At 42.2% G+C, this 18839-nt stretch overlaps 1 protein-coding gene across 5 annotated transcripts in view; it reads right to left on the bottom strand.

Annotated features, from left to right (window-relative positions):
* Positions 1–18839, bottom strand: part of Atg5 (autophagy related 5) — a 95978-nt gene that overhangs the window by 37785 nt on the left and 39354 nt on the right. For 3 of the 5 annotated variants that reach the window (XM_011243108.3, NM_053069.6, NM_001314013.1), the window contains one exon: positions 6961–7055. The exons of 1 other annotated variant lie outside the window; for it this stretch is intronic. In XM_011243108.3, coding sequence (XP_011241410.1) covers positions 6961–7055 — 95 coding nt within the window. Of the gene's footprint in view, positions 1–6956; positions 7056–18839 lie in introns of those variants that run through there. One more of the 5 variants, XM_017313783.2, reaches the window with a different exon arrangement.

Here is an 18839-nt window from a genome sequence, read left to right as displayed (position 1 = left end):
GTACACTGTCACTGTCTTCAGACACACCAGAAGACAGCATCAGATCCCATTACAGATGGTTGTGAGCCACCATGTGGTTGCTGGGAATTGAACTCAGGACCTCTGGAAGAGCAGCCAGTGCTCTTAACTGCTGAGCCACCTCTCCAGCCCGACTCTTATCCTTAAGGTCGAGTACTCAGTGGAACGTTTTGCACTTTAGAAATCATTAACAGAGATAGCAGCCAGGCATGTACACCTTCAATTCCAGAGACAGAGCTCAATGCCAACACACAGCAACTTATGGGCTGGTCAGGGTTACAGTCAGACACTGTCTTAAAATAACTCCTCACTCCAGTCAAACAAGAACAAAAAAAACTCTAGGAAACACTTCATCTTTATCGTTTTCTCCAAATTTCTACAAAATCCATTCATCAAGCCTTAGAGGTAGTAGAGATGCCTTCTTCAGTAATGGAGTGTCGGCCTATCACATGACCTCTCCACCAAGCAAGGAGAACACTGCTGTGGTTAGAATGGGCCGTCACCATGGAGACTGGCCTCTGGGCATGCCTGTGGGGTTTGGGTTCATTGCTCTAACTGAGGTAGGAGCAGCAGCAGGAGCTCACGGCTCTATTCCTGACTGTGGATGTGATGCAATCAGCTGCCTTCACTTTCCCACCATGAAGCACTGAACCCTAGACTGCGAGTCAGAAGCCTTCCTCCTTCCCAAACGACGCTTCTGTCAGGGTTCTTCACACAAGAGAAGAAAACTAAAACACTAACCAGTGTTTCTTAAAATTAACTTGCTCTTGCAACAGCTCAGGGAACATCTGTTTCCAGAGACGTCATCCCACTTTAGCTTTCTGAGATTCCACCTCAGGCCAAAGCTTCCCAGTGGGCCATGTGCGTCCTCGGCCTGGGATCATGGCAGCATTGTCACTAGAGGAAGGGCCAGAATGGGGCTGAGTTCTTTCTCAGAAAACTGTCATTTGTCTGTCCTAGGATTTATCTGGTCAGACATCAAGCTTACTCAGTGAAAAAAAGTTTTAAAACTTCATAGCTACTAGAAGACAACAGCAATAGCAAACAAGTTAGTCAAAAAAATTGAATAGGAAAATCTAGAAATAAGAAACTGAACTGGTATAAAGGCCCCAACACATCAATGGTAATCTAGAAGAAACAGACACGGAACAGAACTGCACTCATGTCTGTGGTGACTTTATCTTCATATAAAAAGGAAAGCCAGCTTATACACTGGTTGTTTGCATACTTTAGTCATGCAACACAAGCAAGCACATACGCGCGTGGACACACACACACACACACACACACACACACACGAGAGAGAACAGAGAGATGTACTATTCTAGGCATTTAAAGAATCTTTTGAAATTGTCAGATGACCATACAAATTATAACCCAAGCAAGGAAATAAGGAAATAGGCTGACAACTGTAAAATCACACACACTGGACTTGAGCAAGCTAGATAGGGACTTTTACAGAACTATTTTTTAATACAATGAAATTTTTAAAAATGTGAAAATAATTAAAGAAGTAGGAAAATGTATTTAAGGAAACAATAGAGATTATGAAGATAAAGAGATAGAGCTAAGCATGGTGGCTCATACCTGTGATTACAGTTCTTAAAAAGAGTTTAGGGGCAGCCTGAACTACGCAGGACAAGGCTAGCCTAGGCTACATGAGACCACCTCACTCCACCAAGCAAAAGAAAACATAAGCCGAGTCACAGCTAACTGAAAATTGAAAGCTAAAATTAAATAAAAAGAACTTGTAGGGCTGGAGAGCTGGTCTGCTCTTGCAGAGGACCAGGGTTCCCTTGCCAGCACCTATGTGGTGACTTGCAACTGCTCATAATTCCAGCTCCAGACAGCCCAAAGCCCTTTCTGTCCTCACACAGCACCAGGCATGCACATGGCACACACACATGCAAGCAAACACAAACACAAACACACACACACACACACACACACACACACACAGAGAGAGAGAAAAATAAGTTCTTAGCAAAAGTAAGAGTAAACTAGAATATTAAATAAGAGATAGAAACCATCGAGAAATAGATTCTGGTAGCATAATTCTGAGACCTGTGGGGAAAGGGCATCTCACCAGCTACCCTTGGTGACATATCTCACAGGCAGTTAAAATAAGTGACAAATTATTATATATATTCTTTGGAAATAAGTTAAAACTAAATTAAAAAAAAAGCATTCAGTAGGACCTCTTCTTAGTCTCTAGCTTCTCTGCTTGAGGTAATGGCAAGATAGTAACTAAAATATGAGGCAGTAAGAGCACAGAAAGGTAACTTTTCACTACCGTGCAGTACACTAGGGGAGAAGCGTCAGAAGGAAGCACCATTTCTGTCTCTCTGAAGAGAGTTACGCAGTCTATGTGGCATGTTCCCCTGAGCTGTGCACAGGGAGGGAGTCATCACTTGCCACACACTTTTGTTAAGAACTTCAGAAAATTCACTGATGCCTGAAATCCGGCCCCTCCTCAGATGAGGGAGTACAAGTTAGTCCTAGCCAACCTAGTTTCTGATTATAATCGCGTACTATGAACTCCCTTAACTATTACATTCTTAAAGGTTTCACTGCGTCACGATAGAAGATAAGTAGACCTACTAAAGTAAAACTGGCAAGCAAACCTCTCAATCAAATTAAGTCATCAATGAGGCTTTAGTGATATATAAGATGGTTTTATACTGAAACATTGAGGGGGTGGGGGAGGGGGAATCAGCGTTCTGGTGATTACGAAGCACAGACAACCTAACTCAGACTCTATTTTACAGCTGATAAAGACAGGCAGAGGTGATCTGAGCATCCGTAGGATCTAGGCACCATTTTCCAACCGTTCTTTATTGTTTAAAACTTAAAATAACACTGTTCAATTCTTCCTAGGAAGAGTGTCAAGCAAGCCACAGCACAAAGTGACTCAATGACTGGCAGTTGTCCAGACCACAGGAAAATCCTCAATGCAGGAACCTTTTCCTTTGTGGCCTTATTCCTCTTGATGTGCATCCCCTATAAATCAGTGTCTCCTTCAGCTGGCTACAGGTTCTTCTCAAGTCCCTTTGCCTATGCAAGGCCTACCATCCCTGCCCAGACCTTTCGTGGCCATTTCACAGAGCCTCGTGGAGGTAACCTCATTAACACCATCTCCTTCCTGATGGATGGAATTCTAAATAACATGTGGCTGCATGTTGGAACCACCTCCTGCCATTAGCCTCATTTCTAGAACACTGGCTCATACTGAAGCACCTGGACTTCAGGAACACAGACCTGAAACTCACACACTGACTACTATGTAAATGACAGAGAAACGGTGTGTAACACCGCTAGAGAATTCTGGAGGAATCTGACTTTTACCACTAAAATTCTGTCACTTGATGGTACTCATTCTGAGTCCACGATGAACACATAACATGGAAAGCAGCGCTTGCCATCTCTGCAGAAGTCCAGTGTATGAGGAACAACATCAGTCATGGAATTCTAGATTCCTATTGGCTCATCTGGCCAAGCTACATTCAGGCTGTCTCATTCATTGTGATAACTATGTTACATAAATATGATAAGCTTAACTTATAAACAAGAAATAAGTTGTTGACATATCAGACCTGGGTCTGGCTGCTAATTCTACATTTCCTTTGAACTCTCCTGGGGAAGTGACATGAGTCTCTTCAGTGTGATCTAATATCTTAGCAAACATTATTCTTTGTCTATTAAACATGGGCTTCTGGGCTTTCTTTAAATATTCTTACTAAGTTGTGTGTGTGTGTGTGTGATGCTCAAATTAAGTGTTAATCAAAATGCTTCCTAAGTAACAGCTCACCTAAGAGAGTATCACAATCATACCTGATGCTACTACTAGAATATAATTAGGAAAAAGAAATGGAGGCTCCATTTTCCTTTGGTCGGAGCATAAAAGGAAAACTTAAAAAATGTAAGAAAAAAAATGAAAAAAAAAACCTATAAATCTAAAATTTTGGTATTTACTTACATACCATACTTTTTATTCAGATTTATTCAGATTCAACCCAGAACCAGAATGGAAAGGAAGAAAAGCTTGTAAGCAACTAAGAAACAATAAAGTGCCCTGCTCTTTCCCTCCCCCACACAGGAAAGGCCTGCAGGAAGCTTGGCTCTCACAGAACCCCCATCTGGCAGCCAGGCCTAGTGAAGCTAGTTCTGAGAGCTCTCTAAGTTCCCACTTTCTATCTGATGACAGAACTGTATAAAAACCATTCTCTCAAGTCGAGGTGGTAATACACACCTAAAATGCTATTATATGAAAGCCTGTGAGTTCCAGGTCAGGCTAGTCTCCAAAGCAAACCCTGTCTCCAAAACAAAAGGACAATCTCTTCTCTATTCCCCGACACATTCGCTCTCCACACACCTTCTCCACACCTGACTCTTCTGGGTGGTAAGAGCAAAGCATGAGAGGATAACCTGACCTCACGACTGTCCCTGAAACAAAATAAACAAGGAAGCAAGGCCTCTTCTCCAACACGTGCACTACTGGGCAACGATAGTTCTTAAATTATATTTCACAATCTAGACACTCTGTGAGGCTGTGGGATACCTGACAGTAAGTTACTAGAGAGCTCACGGCATGTGAAAATGAAAATAAGAGTTAACAGTGTTACGTACAGGGCATTTTAGACACTGGACTGAGCATGAACAGAACTCTGTTTTTGCAAACGTAGAAGCCTTGAAAATAACACCTGCAATACTAACTCTTGCTTTCAATTTCTGCTATTAAATGATTTGTCATTAGAGTAGGTACCCTGCCTCCTAAAATACGACCAATACAACTTTTACAGCATCAGCAACTGAATCCAAGGCCTACCTCATGTTTGCTAGTACGGAGCACTCTAGTACTGAGCTACCCCTGCAGGCCCTCAAGGTTTATTTAACATTGGCGACACACCAAGCAGAATCCTATCTTTACCTTGTGTCAGCTTTCTGTAAGCCTGACTACCAGACACTGTCTATAGCCCTGATGACTCCCCATCTAGACTCACTCTCCTCAGGTGCAGGAGCAAACACTGAATTAGCAAATACCACGCTCCTTGGGGAGACAGGTGATCTCTATGAGACTTCATCACTGTTTATCAGTCAACAAACCCAGACCTGATGTATGTATGCTTCTGTCAGAAACAGCAGGGTGCCCAGGACCCATCTTGAGCAGCAGCAGCAACAACAACAACGACAACAACAACAACTCAGTAAAAACAAAAAGAATAACAGCAGTACTAAATCAAGTATGAAAAGGATGCTGTTTGCTTACAGTGCTGTTGGTGTTGTTCTGTGTTGTGTAGGGGAATGCACATCAGGCCATTTCTACCACTATTCGCACCCATATAATCCCAGCACTGAGGAGGCTACGGTAGGAGAGTCCAAGGCCATCTGGGTTGCTGTCTCAACACCTAGTAATACAACCACTCTGGAAATCAGTCTGGCGGTTCCTCAGAAAACTGGACATAGTACTACCGGAGGATCCAGCAATACCTCTCCTGGGCATATATCCAGAAGATGCCCCAACAGGTAAGAAGGACACATGCTCCACTATGTTCATAGCAGCCTTATTTATAATAGCCAGAAGCTGGAAAGAACCTAGATGCCCCTCAACAGAGGAATGGATACAGAAAATGTGGTACATCTACACAATGGAGTACTACTCAGCTATTAAAAAGAATGAATTTATGAAATTCCTAGCCAAATGGATGGACCTGGAGGGCATCATCCTGAGTGAGGTAACACATTCACAAAGAAACTCACACAATATGTATTCACTGATAAGTGGATATTAGCCCCAAACCTAGGATACCCAAGATATAAGATATAATTTGCTAAACACATGAAACTCAAGGAGAATGAAGACTGAAGTGTGGACACTATGCCCCTCCTTAGATTTGGGAACAAAACACCCATGGAAGGAGTTACAGAGACGGAGTTTGGAGCTGAGATGAAAGGATGGACCATGTAGAGACTGCCATAGCCAGGGATCCACCCCATAATCAGCATCCAAACGCTGACACCATTGCATACACTAGCAAGATTTTATTGAAAGGACGCAGATGTAGCTGTCTCTTGTGAGACTATGCCAGGGCCCAGCAAACACAGAAGTGGATGCTCACAGTCAGCTAATGGATGGATCATAGGGCTCCCAATGGAGGAGCTAGAGAAAGTAGCCAAGGAGCTAAAGGGATCTGCAACCCTATAGGTGGAACAACATTATGAGCTAACCAGTACCCCGGAGCTCTTGACTCTAGCTGCATATATATCAAAAGATGGCCTAGTCGGCCATCACTGGAAAGAGAGGCCCATTGGACTTGCAAACTTTATATGCCCCAGTACAGGGGAATACCAGGGCCAAAAAGGGGGAGTGGGTGGGCAGGGGAGTGGGGGTGGGTGGATATGGGGGACTTTTGGTATAGCATTGGAAATGTAAATGAGTTAAATACCTAATAAAAAATGGAAAAAAAAAAAAAAAAAAAGGCCTTGGGGCTTGGGATGCAGTTCAACTGACAAAGTATTTGCCTAACAAGCACAAAGTTCTGGGTTTCCAGTGTAGACCCAGATACCACAGGTATAGTTGCAGTACTTAAGAGGCAGAGGTACATGTTCAAGGCCAGCCTTCACTAGGTAAGTTCCAGGCCAGTCTGTGCTACTTGAAACTCTCTCAGCAAAATAGTCTTCAAACATGCTTCATGTGTTATCTCAGGGTTACAGGTAAACTGTAGCAGGTAGACGAATCAGCAAGAACATTGGACATAACCAGTAGCAACTATGAGTCACTGCAACACAACCTCCAATTCTACTACCAGCAAAAGACGGAGCTAGAAAACCTGATGCAAACCCAGATACTAGTAAGTTCCCATTCAGACAGAAGGGTTCTAGACACAGTGCTTCAAAATGATGTCTAAAGCTTTCAAAAACATTTTTCGTAATGTTACTTCCTACCTGATATATTCTAAAGGGGATATAACGAAATCCATTTTCTTCTGGAGGATATTCCATGAGTTTCCGGTTGATGGCCCAAAACTGGTCAAATCTGTCTGAAATGATATAAAGTCTGTTATTAAGAATGAACATCATAACAGATTAGCTCATAAAAAGACAGTAAAGTCTTAGCCACTCAGAAGTTTCTGAGAAGCATTAAGACAGTGTTTACAATTTTTTCTCTTAATGTTAACAAAAGGAAGATATGAAATTAATCTTTAACATCTTTTTTTTCCTCTCAAGATAAACCCTCGACAGGTATGGGACTACTTCTGTTATCAAGGCAAAGGCCAGCAGTAGAGACAGATTGCCTCTGGTCTAACCTCTGCTGCTAATCTATGTAAGAACAAACTTGCACGATTTAAATATTAGTCAGCACTTATATTACAACAGTGTAGAAGAGCTTAAAGAAATGTGGAACCTGGTGTTAGGGCAAAGTCTGTATAGAACCTGCCTTGAAAGCACTAGAACCTGAATTCAGCCTCCTGGAACCTATGCAAAAATGCCGGGTGTGGTGGTGCCCACTTTAATCCCAGCACCAGAGAGGAAGAGACATTGCCTGTGCCCGGGCCAGGCACTTGGCCTAACTGGCACTCTATAGGCAATGAAGGACTTTGTCTCCAGGCGTTCCCTAGCTCTCCACTCACACATACGGGGTGGGGGCTGTCAAGCAGGGATGGATGTAATCCCCTGGTTGAATTGGCTTGCTTAAAGTGTACAAAGCCCTGGACTCAATTCACAGCACATGGGGGAGAGAGGGTGGGTAACAATATCTAGAACGTGCATGTGTGAAATGTCAATTGCAGCTCAATTTCATACTGATTACACTTTAAAGGTTTTTTTTTTTTTAGGTTCAGTTAAAACGGTACTAAGTTATACTTTGCAGATCATAGACTGTAGAGAGTCTAGCACTTTTCTAAGTACATTCAAAGGTCATTTTCTTGCAAATGCATTCATACAGTATGTGGTCTTATACATTTGCTCTGTGCACATGTATGCACACACACATGCACAGTATGATGTTTTCAAAGTTTGTTCTTGTGATATGTAGTCTTAAAAGTTTCAGTTATTTTTATGATGCAATAAGCATTCAGTGGTATAGAGTTACAAAACTGTGTTGACTTACAAAATTTGAGTCAGGTCTACTTTTGGCTATCGTAAATCACATTACTAAGAACATCAGCGTACATGTTTTGTATGAATGTTTTCAATTCACTTGGTGGACCCAAGAGTGAAATCTCTATGTCGGATGGCAAAGCCGTTTAACTGTTACTTGGTAAATATTCTAAGGAACTGCCAAACTATTTTCAAAAGTGGAACCATTCTCCGTTCCCACAAGCAAGGTCAAAGAGTTGAAATCCATGTTTGCCACTACCAGCACTAGTCATTTTTGCCCTGCTTGTTTTTTTGAGAGACAGTCTCACTATGCAGCTTTGGCTTGCTTCAAACTCATAGACAGCCATCTGTTTCTGTCTCCCAAGCGCTGGGATTAAAGGTGTGTGCCACCATGTCTGGCCATTTTTGTTTGTTGTTGTTGTTTTGAGACAGGGTTTCTCTGTGTAGTCCTGGCTGTCCTGGAACTCACTCTGTAGACCAGGCTGGCCTCGAACTCAGAAATCCGCCTGCCTCTGCCTCCCAAGTGCTGGGATTAAAGGCGTGCACCACCACTGCCCGGCTGCATTTTGTTTTTTATATGGACTTCTTAGTCAGTACAAGATAGGAATGGAATGTGGTTGGGATTTACATTTCTGTAATAACTGAGTATCTGTACATGTGCTTGCAAGGCCATTTATGTACTTGGAGACATCTCTGGAGAAATGCTCAAAGTTTTAATTTGTTTTAATTTATTATTGTGTATGATAGCATGTGTGAATATATAAATAGAGGCACACATGCCACACTGCACATGTGAGGTCAGAGGAAAACTTTTGGGGACAGAACTGCTCCCCTTACTGTGGCTCCCGGGCATGATGGCACACTTCCATAATCAAAACTCATGGGAGGTAGAGGCAGGATGATCAAGATTCCAAGGCTAGCCTTGGCTACATAGTGTGTTTGAGGGCATCCTAGGCTACTTGAGACCCTGTCACAAACAAACAAAAAGCCCTCCAGCAGAGCTGGAGACAAAGGCATGAGGATCATCATTACAGGCTTGTGGCTACCTTGATCCAGGGCAGCTAGAATACCAAGATCCTGACTCAAGACGCTGCAAAGCAAATCCCCAAAGCAAGTCTACATTAACATAGATTTACTCGGATTCCAACAGGAGGGAGAGGGAGAGAAAAAAAACCCAGAAAATAGACTAACTCTCAACTAGGGAAGATTTAAGACTGCAGGAGAGATTGGGTAACTGTCTGGAGACATTATTGTCAAAACTTGTCTGTATGCCTAGAGATTAGTGGATGGAAGCCAGGAAAACTGCTACATACTACAATACATAGGACAGCTCCGCCAAGTAACTATGTTGACCCAAAATGCTGATGGAAGGAAACCAGTCACAGGGTACTGAAAGATGATAAGCAAACTAAGAGAAAGGAGCCCCACCCACCCTAGCTTCCAATTCACGCTTTAACTTATGCACTACAGTATGGCCGGGTCTTACAACACCAACCATTTAACAGACTTCTCAGCAGAGTGTGCTGAGATTGCTAAGCGAAAGGCTCCTCTGTAGTTCCCAACGGCCACGAGAAAGATCAGAGTCACTAGGCTAAAGACAGTAAAGGAGACGTCACTCCTGTCATATGGCCAGCTGTGCAGTCTTCTCAGGCACGCGGATGTCAGCACACGGAAAGCTTCTATAAACAGTGGAGGCCCTAAAGGGCCTTCTGGGTCCCTACTGTTACTCAGCTACTTGTGGGTTACAGATTCACTTGGGCCTGGATACCGGGATGAGCTTCTCTAACCCAGGGTGCTAACTACACTCCTCAACTGAGGGTGAACCCCAGGTGTGGCTTTTCTCCTCCCAGCCCTAAGTAGCACACAGAGCTTCCTCATAACTAACAGTCACTCTCTATAAGACTTACACATTTACCCACTCAGTCTACTGCGTGGTTTCTGCCTCCTGAGCAGGCCTGATGAGTCACCAAGACTGAATGAAATCCTGAGCTCCATCCCGGGACTCACACTGTGGAGAAAATCCAACTCCTGCAGGTTCTCTTCTTCCTTCTAACACACATGCACACATACACACACATTAAATGTAATGAAAAACTAAAACCACAAAGAATCTGTATTAATTACTCTTAAACATCCTTATAAAATCTGTATTTTCCACTGGTAGGCCAGCTGGGCTTTAACTTATACCAACACTCCAGGTTCTGCCTCCCAGGTGCTAGGATTACAGATATGCGCCACCACACCCAGCTAGAGTTATTTTTATAGTTATTAAAAGATATGAATAAAAGTCAAAGAACAGCAGCGCTAAGAGAAGGTGCAACCAGGTGTCTTTATACCGGAAGTTTGTAATGATGGTCCTTGCAGACACTCATCAGTTTAAAATTAAAACAAAACAAAACAAAACCAAAACAAAGCACCCAGAAGCGCTTATCCAGAACATTATCTGTCCGTGAACCCTGCATGGTGGTACATGCCTATGATTGTAGCCAGTGGACAACTGAGGTGTGTTGTGTGAGACATGGCACACGTGTTCTCACATCCCAGCACCCTGCGGGAACCCTCTCTACCGAATTCTTTTTTTCCCCCCTTGGATTTTTTTTTATTTACATTTCAAATGTTTTCTTTCCAGGTCTCCCCATCGTAAACCCTCTATCCTTCCCCTCCTCCCCCTGTCTCTATGAGGGTGCTCCCCAACTCACCCACTCCCATCCTCCTGCCCTGGCATTCCCCTACACTGGGACATTGAACCCTCTCAGGCCCTCGGGCCTCTCCTCCCACTGACATCCAACAAGGCCACCCTCTGCCACATATGTGGCCAGCGCCATGGGCAGCTCCGTGTTATTCTTTGGTTGGTGGTGCAGTCCCCAGGAGCTCCCGGGGAGGGGGTGGGGTCTAGTCTGTTGACACTGTTGCTCCCTCCATGGAGATGCAAATCCTCTCAACTCCTTCAGTTCCTTCTCCAACTCCTCCATCCGGGACCCCAGAGCTCAGTCTGGCAGAGCCTCTCAGGAGAGAGCCATACCAGGCTTCTATCAGCAAGCACTTCTCACCCTTATTCTTAAGACAGGGCCTCTCACTGAACCTGGAACTCCTTCAGAGGTCATAAGCCCTAGCAAGCCTCCTGTCTCTGCACCCCTCTCTGCACCCCACAATGGAGTTGCAGGCAAGATTTTTTGTTTGTTTGCTTTTTGTTTGTTTTTTAACGTGGGCTCTTAGGATTCAAACTCAAGACCTGGTGCTTACAGAGCATGCTCTTACCCACTGAGCCATCTCCCCATCTCCCCAGGCCCAAGCACGATGCTTTTACAACTGTCCTTCAGTTTCTTCTACAAAGTACAAATGGTAAGAACACATATTCATCATGATAGTACTGAAAGAAAAAGTAATCAGACAGACACCAAGTTTACTTCATGTTTACCATGACCTTCAGAAGAACTGCAAGTGCTCTTATGAAAAAGTATTTCTTTCAAATTTACCGGAAAGCTGAAGATTCAAACATCAAAACTTTCATCACAGGCTAGTAACAAATGTTGTTGTTCTTGTGTGTTCACATTACAACACTTGAAAGAATGGTCTTCACCCAGAGTCACATCTTCCTGTAATCTCTGCGGTAAGAAGTGCACACTGTCCTTCCAGAGAACCGCAATTCTACTCCCAGAACTTACCACCTGAATGTTAGGTGAGGGTATCCAATACCCTTTTCTGGCCTCTATGGGCACTGGAACGCAAATGCACATACCCACATGCAGATCTACAAACATATACATAATTTGACAAATAAACCAGGCAAGTGTGATTTAATGCAGCATTTAGGAGGTAGAAATGACTAGGGAGTCTGAGGCCAGCCTGGTCCAGGCCCCAGGACTACACATGAGAGCCTGAGTAGTGAGTAGTTGCTTTTCTGCTGTGGTGATGAAACACTATGACCAGAAATGACTTACAGAAGAAGGAGTCTCTCTGAGCTTATGGTTCCAGGGGGCAAGAGTCCAGGATGAGGAGGAGGCATGGCAGCCAGTAGCCACATGGTAGTGAAGAGCTCAAATCTTCAAAGGCAAGCATGAACCAGAGAGAGCAACTGGAAGCTGGGTGAGGCTACATCATCTTAACATCTGTCTGTCCCCAGCAACATGATTCCTCCAGCAGGGTTGAACCACCTGACCATCCCCAAACAGTGCCACCAACTGGGAACCAAGTGTTCAAAGATGAAGCATATGGAAGACAGTTCTCATCACAACCATCATCCCTGCCTCAAAACTTAGTATTTATTAACCTATTTGCTCAATTTATGGTTTTATTTATGTATTTATATATGTATGTATGTATTTATTTATTTGGAGGCAGGGTTTCTCTGTAGCCCTGAATGTCCTGGAACTCACTGTGTAGACCAGGCTGGCCTCAAACTCAGAGATGCACCTGCTTCTGCCTCCTAAGTGCTGGTTTAAGGACATGTGCCACCATACCTGGCTGGCTTATTGTTTTTTAAGTCTATGTTTATGGGTATGTGTGTACATATGTGCAGGAGTGCTGGGATTAAATGAAATTGGCTACCATGTCTAGCCAAAAAAAGAGAAAGAAAGAAAGAAAGAAAGAAAGAGAGAGAGAGAGGGAGGGAGGGAGGGAGGGAGGGAGGGAGGGAGGGAGGGAGGGAGGGAGGGAGGAGAGAAGAGAAAGAAAGAAAGAAAGAAAGAAAGAAAGAAAGAAAGAAAGAAAGAAAGAAAGAAAGAAAGAGGGGAGGAAGGAAGGGAGAAAGGAAGGAAGAAGGAGGAGGAGGGAGGAAAGAGAGAGAGAGAGAGGGAGGGAGGGAGGGAGGGAGGGAGGAGAGAAAGAAAGAAAGAAAGAAAGAAGAGAAGAGAAGAGAAGAGAAGAGAAGAGAAGAGAAGAGAAGAGAAGAGAAGAGAAGAGGAGAGAAATAAAGGTCCTTAAAAAGACTTATGGAGCCATCTCTGATTATCTAAATGTGTTCCTGTACAAAGTACAGACTGAATCTCATGACCTGATCCACCATGTGTTGAGAAAGTGTTCTTTCTCTCAGTCTCAATGAGTGTTGTCACATCCTGAGATGAGGTCCAGAAACAAACTGAACAATGAATCAAACACACTTCACTTCACTCAGGAGGCAACTTAAAGAAAGACAAAATCATAAATTTACTTTTAAGTTTTGTACAGACTAAAGGCAAGGATAACCCATACTATGGTCACTCTAACTTTTAAAAATTGTTTTTACTTCATTTTATGTGTATGGGAGTTTGCCTACATGTTCATCTGGACACCATGTGCATGTCTGGCATCTGCAGAGGCCAGAAGAGAGTGTAGGGTCCCCTAGAGTAGGAATTACTGATGGTTGTGAGCCACCATGTGATGCTGGGAATTGAACCCTGGTTCTCTGGAAGAACAACCAGTACTCCTAACTTCCAAGCCACCTCCACAGCCCTGGTCAGTAAAATCTTTTCAGTGTTTATTATATAAGATATCGTCTCTTTATCTAATACAAATTCTTTATGTTAGGTAAGAGAATGTCAGTTCAGCAACACTGATGATTGTTGACGAATGTTTGCAGGCAAAGACACACTAGTGGCCAGGGCAGCTGTAGAATGAGCTGCAATCCTTCTTGGGCTACCCCTCACTGGGATCACCTAGGAAGCATTTAAAAGCACCAATGCATGGGATGTTCCCTAGATCAATTACAGTGCCCCCCTTACTGGCACCAGTACTTTTTCAAAGCTCTCCAGATGACTCCAATATGTAGCCAGAGTTAATAACCTCCAGATGTAATGGAATATGCCTTCATTTTGGAATCAGAGGCAATCTAGGCTAAAATTCCTGGTCCCACCTCTTTAATAGTTAAGTTCATTTCCTTATTTGTACAGTTGATAACGTTTACTTAATCTTTATAAGGAATCACAAGATAATGCATGTAAGAGTATCCAGGTCTAAGACATTACATAATTTTATTAATTATAATAATCTCTCTAAGAAAATCCCCTTCTATTGGTACTTCATTTAGTATGTCCATACTGGCAGCATGAAAATTTCCCTCGAAAAGATGTTCCTAATTTACAAACAGTTCACGATCTTACATTCACTACCACAAAAGAATGGAAACAGCAGACAAAAAGAGTGTGGAAAGTGGGTTTGCTCAACTACTCTGCATCTAAAAACAAATAGGCTTTCTCCTTCACTTCACACATAACCAAGATTTCTAAAGTGTCTTACCGGCCCTTTTATTTGCACTACTAGTGCTTGGTGGCTCAGGTCTTCTCTGCCTACCCATATCCCATTTCCTCAAATGGCAGAGAGGGCTAAGACAAGTGGTCCTGAACTGAAAAAAACACACAGATGTTTTGCTGGTGGAAAGCAGCATCAAAGAGAAGCACCAAATAGCACCGGAGTGGAAAATCAGATGGGGGCTGGAGAGACGCACATCAGGTGGCATGGCCACAGCTACCTACTGTCCAACACCTCTGGCTTCCACGGGCATCTGCATGTGGATGCACTCAGATGCATCCTCTCTTTTGTTCTGCTCCTTACTGAAGGTGGGCATTTGCTTATTATTGTATGTGATACACTTATAAACAGGCATATGCTCACACATGTGTGCATGCACACACATTCCTCCTTTCTCTTAAACATTTATTCAGAAATTACTTTTTAAATTATTTCATGTGTAAAGCTGCTTTGTTTTACATGTATAACAGCATGCACATGCCTGGTGTCCACAGAGGTCAGAGGAGACAACCAACCCCCCCTGTACTGGAGATACAGATGATTGTGAGCTGCCACGTGGGTACTGGGAACAGGATCTAAGTACTCTGCAAGAGCGATCAGTGTTCTAAACCACGGAGACATCCCTCTAGTCCTTTATTCAGCAAATTTTAATAATAAGTGATACTCATGATAAACCCTAAAGAAATTTTAATCAGAATCCTAACGGAAAAATGAGGTTAATAAAATTTGAGACAAACCCAATATTTCCCATATTACTCACTTACAACTCAAATATCTGAACCTCATGGTATATTCTCTTGAGCATGGCACATGGAAACAACAGAACTAAAGACAGTGATGACGCTCATTAGAATATAAGATCTTTCCTTTGCCTCAGCTCTCTTGTCTTTTCTCTTCCCATTTCCTACATCACACCTCTCTTTTGTTCTTCTCCTTATTGAAGGCAGGCAATTATTGCTTATGCTTCACAACGTATGTGAAAAATGAGATTATCAGGTACTTAACACTTATATATCAAACCACCTTTAAAGGATTAAGTGAATGCAGACAAGTATTTCTACAAGGCCACATCTAAGGAGCTATAAGTAAACATCAGTTGTCTATAGATTCCTACAAAATATTCAAGATCTTACCATGACAATGGGACTGAAATCTAGAATTAGACCGGCAGATATTTACTTCAATTTAACACATGGTGGGATATTTTAATACCCTAAAGATCACAAAGGCAAGAGCTAAGAGGAAAGCCCAAGAATCCACTTGGATCCCAGAGGACCGTCTGGAAACTGCTATTTGAACTAGAACTCTGTGGGGGAGGGCAGCCATTAGGACTCACTGAGGTCAGGGTTTGACATAGACTCTGCAGAATAATTAAAAACAAAGTCAGAAGGACCAGTAGACTCAAAAAGTTTTCAATTTGGACAAAGTATAGAGAGTGTAATCTCTCAAATTATTATGCACTTAATTAGTAGTAGGAGCAGCAGAAAACTGTTTTAAAAAACACAAAACAAGTACAGAATGCATCTCATTTTGCTGCATCTGAAATTCGCACATTTATTCATTCTTCTATAACTGCACATTTGCCATTTCTAGTATCCAGAAATCTGGCAATTCTTTGAGTCCTAGTTAAATATTGTCATAGTTTAATAATATGTAAATATGATTTATACATAAAATATTTGTGAATTCTCTATAGTTTCTAAAGTAATAAAGTCATACAATAAGATACAAGAAACTAGTGTTTATTTCTTCCGTTTAAGAAACATTTTTTAATATGTAGAATGCTGAAGTCACAGTTCACTGTCACCACAGGAACTAATGGAGACTTGACGGAAAAAGTTCGAGAGACAGTAAGAATGAAGCCATGATTGGGGACAGGGATTTGAAGTCATGAAATTCCCAGTACAAACAATTTATCACTTGTTTAAAACTTTATGCAACACCTAGAGATAGCTAACACATTAAATGGCATTAACTACTTAATGTTGAACGAAAAATGTCATCTGACCAGGTAGATCCCACAAAGATAACTGAGCGAGGCAGAGGCTAGTAAATGAAACTCAGATATTTGTGAGGAAAGTCTGTTTCCCAGTGTGCAGTACTGGGAAACTGGAGAGACAGAAGATAATTATTCAATTCCATACATTCACATGGTGGCTAGTCATCTGTAAGCTGCCCTTTTCTGTTCTCTTCAGAATTAAAACCAACCAAAACCAAAAAATTCCCACAGAACTAAACCTGGGTGTAGTGGCACATGAATTTAATCGCAGCACTGGGGGGGCAGAGGCAGGCAGAGCTCTGTGAGTTTAAGGGCAGCCTTGGCTACATACTGATTTTCAGGACATCCAGCCAGAGCTATATAGTGAGACTGTCTCAAAAAAGAAAAACAATCTCATCTTCAAAAAGGATAAGCAGAACTAGACTAAGAAAAAGGAAGGAGAGAACTCTGGAAGAAATGACAAGACTCCAAAGGACATATTCAGAAGACAAGTTGCTTCAAAAGTGCAAGAATGGGCTGGAGATGGCTCAGCAGTTAAGAGCGTGTACTGCTCTTCCAGGAAAGCCAAGGTCTGTTCACAGCACCACAACACAGGAGTGACGAGCATCTGTAAATCCAGCTCCTGGGAGATCAGACACTGTGGCTTCTGAGGATACTAACATGCAAATACACATTAGTACATAGAACTAAAAATAATTTAAGCACATGCCTTTAATCTCAGCACTCGGGAGGCAGAGGAACTACGTAACTGGCTTACATAGTGAATTCCAGGCCAGCTGGCCAGAGGTACATAGTTGAGGTCATGTCACAAGCATACACATTTTTATTTGCTTTTTAAATAGAAGTAGAAAAAGATGGGGAGGCAGCCGACTTGCTGAGCAAGCCTGGATGACCGTGGTCAGATCCTCAGAACCCCATAAAAGCAGTAGCTCAGGAACATGAAATCCCACTCTACCAACGGGGAGATGGGAGGCTGAGACAGGAGAATGGCTAGAATGGCCAGAAACTCTAAGTCTCTGGTCAGGGTTCAGTCACCAGTACCACCAAAACCAAACCAAACCACCAAAAAACGTAAGCAGGATTGATCTTAATACAATTTGTCATTTAATGGTGATTTGAACAAATATAAAATCATATTCCAACTAAACATGATTAAGTTTACAACCAGAAGGTTAGAAGATTGAACTTTTATAAGAGCGGGTTAAATGTCTGTTTATATACCAAATTCCTCTGGTTTAAAAAGGACATAAAGCCCACTGTTTTGCCCTTATTTACAGACTTAGGAAAATGGTGCAGGAGGATCAGAAGCACCAGGCAGAGCCAGGTAACTTATGTGACCCCATCTCAAAAAGGAAAACACTACATTAACATTTAAAAGAATACAGCTTCAAGAACGAGCCAAACAGATCACTCTAACGACTGCACACACATACAGACCAAGTGCTGAGCTACAGAACTAGAAGAGAAACTATAAATGTGATGGCCCTAACATAACCATGTATACCTGGCAGGACAGCAGTGGTAGCTGAAAGCAATGCTGAAGTGCACAGCACAGAGAGGGAGGGAATGGCTGTGACATCTAGGAAGTGCTTCCTGCTATTCTAAGGGAAAAGCAGCAGTATTCATTTCTGTTCTCTTAAAGAGAGTCATGAATTAATTTACATTCCAATACAAAGATTCATTTGCAAGTATCTTAAACAATATATGCCTATGTTCTAGCCTATCATCCCAGAGCTTAGGAGGCTAAGGCAGGAATGTCACCAAGAGTTCAAGGTTAGCTGGGCTACACAGTAAGTTACAGGCCAGTCCAGGGTATATCTGGAGGCAGCAAAACCCCATTCATGCAGAAGTGAGGGGAGGGGAGGGAAGAAGGGAAGGAAAGAGGAGAACAAAGGGACAAAACCACATCACAAAACAAAAACATGGTTCAGATTTCCTTTTTAGATAATGGATCATTAATATATTTATTTATAAGATGCTCCATGAACCTTCCTAAATATATTAAAATGAAAGACAACAATCTTAGAACTTACAAAAATGTAAAAAATTTCTTAAGTAGCGCATATTTAAGATAAAGGACTAACAAATAAGAAATTACATTTCAAAGGGATGACAAAAATTAAACGTTGATACGCCTATAAAACTAATCCTTTTTATTTCAATGAAACTAAATACTCCCTTAATATATCTATCATCAAGTGGTAATCAGTGTATCAGCCTAAACACAGACTTATACACATGTCAACCAGATCTCCTCATGGAAGTACACAGATAACCAATCTGTTAGGATGTACATAGATCCCAGGCTATTAAGATACCTTCTGACAAATTAACATGAGTATAATCTGTTTGGCATTCTGAAATAACTGTGTAGATTTTTTTTCTTAACTGTTTGTATTCTAGGAGGCTATAATTCAAATACTGCTTGTATTTATTATTTAAATTTCATGAGCAATCTTTCTTTAGAAGCCTAACAAATTATCTTCCCATTAAAGCACAA

This window comes from Mus musculus, chromosome 10, assembly GCF_000001635.26.
Source record: "Mus musculus strain C57BL/6J chromosome 10, GRCm38.p6 C57BL/6J".
Taxonomy (NCBI): domain Eukaryota; kingdom Metazoa; phylum Chordata; class Mammalia; order Rodentia; family Muridae; genus Mus; species Mus musculus.
The sequence above is the reverse complement of the archived record's forward strand: the minus strand, read 5'-3'. Positions and strand labels throughout refer to the sequence as shown.